The 2,770-nt window shown below is 43.1% G+C and overlaps 1 protein-coding gene across 1 annotated transcript; it reads left to right on the top strand.

The window, feature by feature from the left end:
- Positions 1 to 564: 564 nt before the first annotated feature.
- LOC132427391 (interferon omega-1-like) lies at positions 565 to 2,193 on the top strand. The gene has a single exon (XM_060014827.1). It carries the CDS (start codon positions 565 to 567, stop codon positions 1,246 to 1,248), a length of 684 nt encoding a protein of 227 aa, XP_059870810.1. The 3' UTR covers positions 1,249 to 2,193.
- The last annotated feature ends 577 nt before the right edge of the window (positions 2,194 to 2,770 follow it).

Below are 2,770 nucleotides of genomic sequence, written 5' to 3'. Positions count from 1 at the left end.
TCGTGGTCCCCTGAAGCATGACCACATGGATGTGAAGGAACATGTTCTAGAAGGAAAGGAAACATGGGAGAAGCTCATGGACTCATAATAATCAGCCTCTTCTCTAAATCAAACACTAAATAAAACCCATCTTTTGTTTCAAAGAGCTTATGCCAGAGTGATCTGGTAAATCCCTAAGCAAATACAGAAAGCATACGGCTGAGAGAGCCTGCCTTCCTAGGTAAAGTAAGAGGTAAAAATGGAACCTAAGATCAGGGCTAAAAATTTCTTCCTGGAACAGAGAAGACCAACATTTATGCATGAAAGAGATATAGAATGTGCGTATTTACAAACCTACATCACTTCTGACTTTAAGACGAAAACTTTTCTCATTTGATTAATAAATATCCATTTGGATGGGCACATCTGAAATTACTGGGAAAATTAAACTTCTTGCAAAATTAATAGTTTAGAATGATGACATCTTCATAGACCATACTGAGAAGATCTAAGTGAAAATCAAAAAAAGGAAGTAAAAGTGTATAGAAATGTTTAGAAAATGAAAATTACTGTGTTCCCTATTTAATGGCCTTGCTTAGAAAGAATGTCATCACAGAACCTACCCCCAAGGTTCCCCCGGACGCCCGTCTCAGCCAGGCCAGCAGCAGCCTCATTTGCCCCATGGCCTTCGTGCTCTCTCTACTGACCGCCCTGGTGGTGTTCAGCTACGGCCCTGGTGGATCTCTGGGCTGCGACCTGTCTCACAACCACGTGAGGATTAGCAGGAAGAACTTCATGCTTCTGGGCCAGATGCGGAGAATCTCCCCTCGCTTCTGTCTGAAGGACAGAAAAGACTTCGGTTTCCCCCAGGACATGGTGGATGGCAGCCAGCTCCCGAAGGCCCAGGCCACCTCTGTCCTCCACGAGATGCTCCAGCAGGTCTTCCGCCTCTTCCACACAGAGCGCTCCCCTGCCGCCTGGGACACCTCCCTCCTGGACAAACTCCGCACTGGACTCCATCAGCAGCTGGAGGACCTGGACGCCTGCTTGGTGCAGGCGATGGGAGATGAAGAAACTGCCCTGGGAGTGACGGGCCCTACACTGGCCGTGAAGAGGTACTTCCAGGGAATCCACCTCTACCTGAAAGAGAAGAAATACAGTGACTGTGCCTGGGAAATTGTCAGAGTGGAAATCATGAGATCCTTGTCTTCATCAACCAACTTGCAAGAAAGGATAAGAATTATGCATGGAGACCTGGGGTCACCTTGAAATGATTCTCATTGACTAAGATGCCCTATCACCCTTGCACACATGTCTTTAGTCATTTCAGAAGGCTCTTATTTCAACTTTAATCACAGAATTTATGGTATTAATTCAGCTACTACTTTGTCAGTAGTGATAAGCAAGTATATGTTAAAATTATTCAGCTTCAGGGGATCAGTCCCTAAGCAATGACTACCCTGTTATTTATTTATTCTGTTTATTTGTTTATTTATTTATTTATGTATCTTATTTTTATATTTTCATATCAATATATTTATACTTACATTGTAGTAAAATTTAGAAAATATTCACCTTTCCATTTCATTAAATTTGCATTTTGTTTTATTTATTAAATTCTTATGAGAGAAAACTTCTTGAGTTTTTTAAGTTCTGAAACCTACATTCTTATCTTTTTCAGTGTAAATTTATTTCAGACTAGTATTGGTCCATTTTGTCCTTTGGAACAGTCCTACCACTTTCATTTCAGGAAATGCTTGTCAAAAGGTGGAATTCCATGGAATTGAGGGAAGTCCTGAAAATTATGGAGAATGGTTAGTCCTGATGTCATAGGTGTAACTGATCTATACCACCAGGAAAGAGTGGTCGGTGCAAATACCTGTGGGAAGGAGTCATCTCCTCGAGGGAAGCTGGTGACATATGGTGTTGACTGGCCAATCCTGGCACCTTCCTCTCACCTTCTCCCCGGTCCTGCTTTACTGAACCATTCATCCCTTACACATAACTTCAGTCCCTCCACCTCACTGACCAGCTACACAGCTGCTCTGGTTCTGTGCAGGTTTCCAGCTTCAAGGTTTCTGTTAGAGTGAAAGCCACAGGAAGAGAGCACAAGTGAAAGGAGAGTTCTAGGATTTTCAAAACCTCTATGAGAAGGAGCCAGGCTTCATGGCACTGGATCCCAGCTCTGCTATTAATAGCAGTGTGACCTTGACAAATAACACAATCACTAAGCTCCCTAGTTTCCTCATCTTTAATATGGGGACAGTAGTAGTATTTTTTCATAGGATTATTCTCAGGATACAGTGAGTAAATATACACAAGAGGCATAAAAGTGTGTCTGTCAGAAATAATCAGGACTGTTAGAGTCACAGAGTGGCTACCATCGGGGAGGAGAAGGAGAGCTGCTCTGAGGTAGCAACTGGAAGGCAACATAAGAAACATGCTAGGTCCTGGGCAAAATCTATTACGTTTAACTTGGGTGCTAGTTTCACAATGTATTCAGTGTGTGAAATTTCCCTGTGCTGTATGTTGAAGATACTTGCAATTTCTGTGTATTACACTTCTTTTTTTTCAAAACAATTTATTTATTTATTTATTTGCATTTTATTTTTGGCTGCATTGGGTCTTCGTTGCAGCGAGTGGGGGCTACTCTTCCTTGCGGTGCTCAGGCTTCTCATTGCGGTGGCTTCTCTTGTCACGAAGCATGGACTCTAGGCGCGCGGGCTTCAGTAGTTGTGGCACACTGGCTTAGTTGCTCCGCGGCATGTGGGATCTTCCCGGACCACGGCTT

Source organism: Delphinus delphis, chromosome 6, assembly GCF_949987515.2.
Source record: "Delphinus delphis chromosome 6, mDelDel1.2, whole genome shotgun sequence".
Classification (NCBI taxonomy): Eukaryota; Metazoa; Chordata; class Mammalia; order Artiodactyla; family Delphinidae; genus Delphinus; species Delphinus delphis.
The sequence above is the reverse complement of the archived record's forward strand: the minus strand, read 5'-3'. Positions and strand labels throughout refer to the sequence as shown.

What these genes read in the sequence shown, in the direction of transcription:
- LOC132427391 (XM_060014827.1), top strand. Translation starts at nt 565, where the DNA reads ATGGCCTTGCTTAGAAAGAATGTCATCACAGAACCTACCCCCAAGGTT.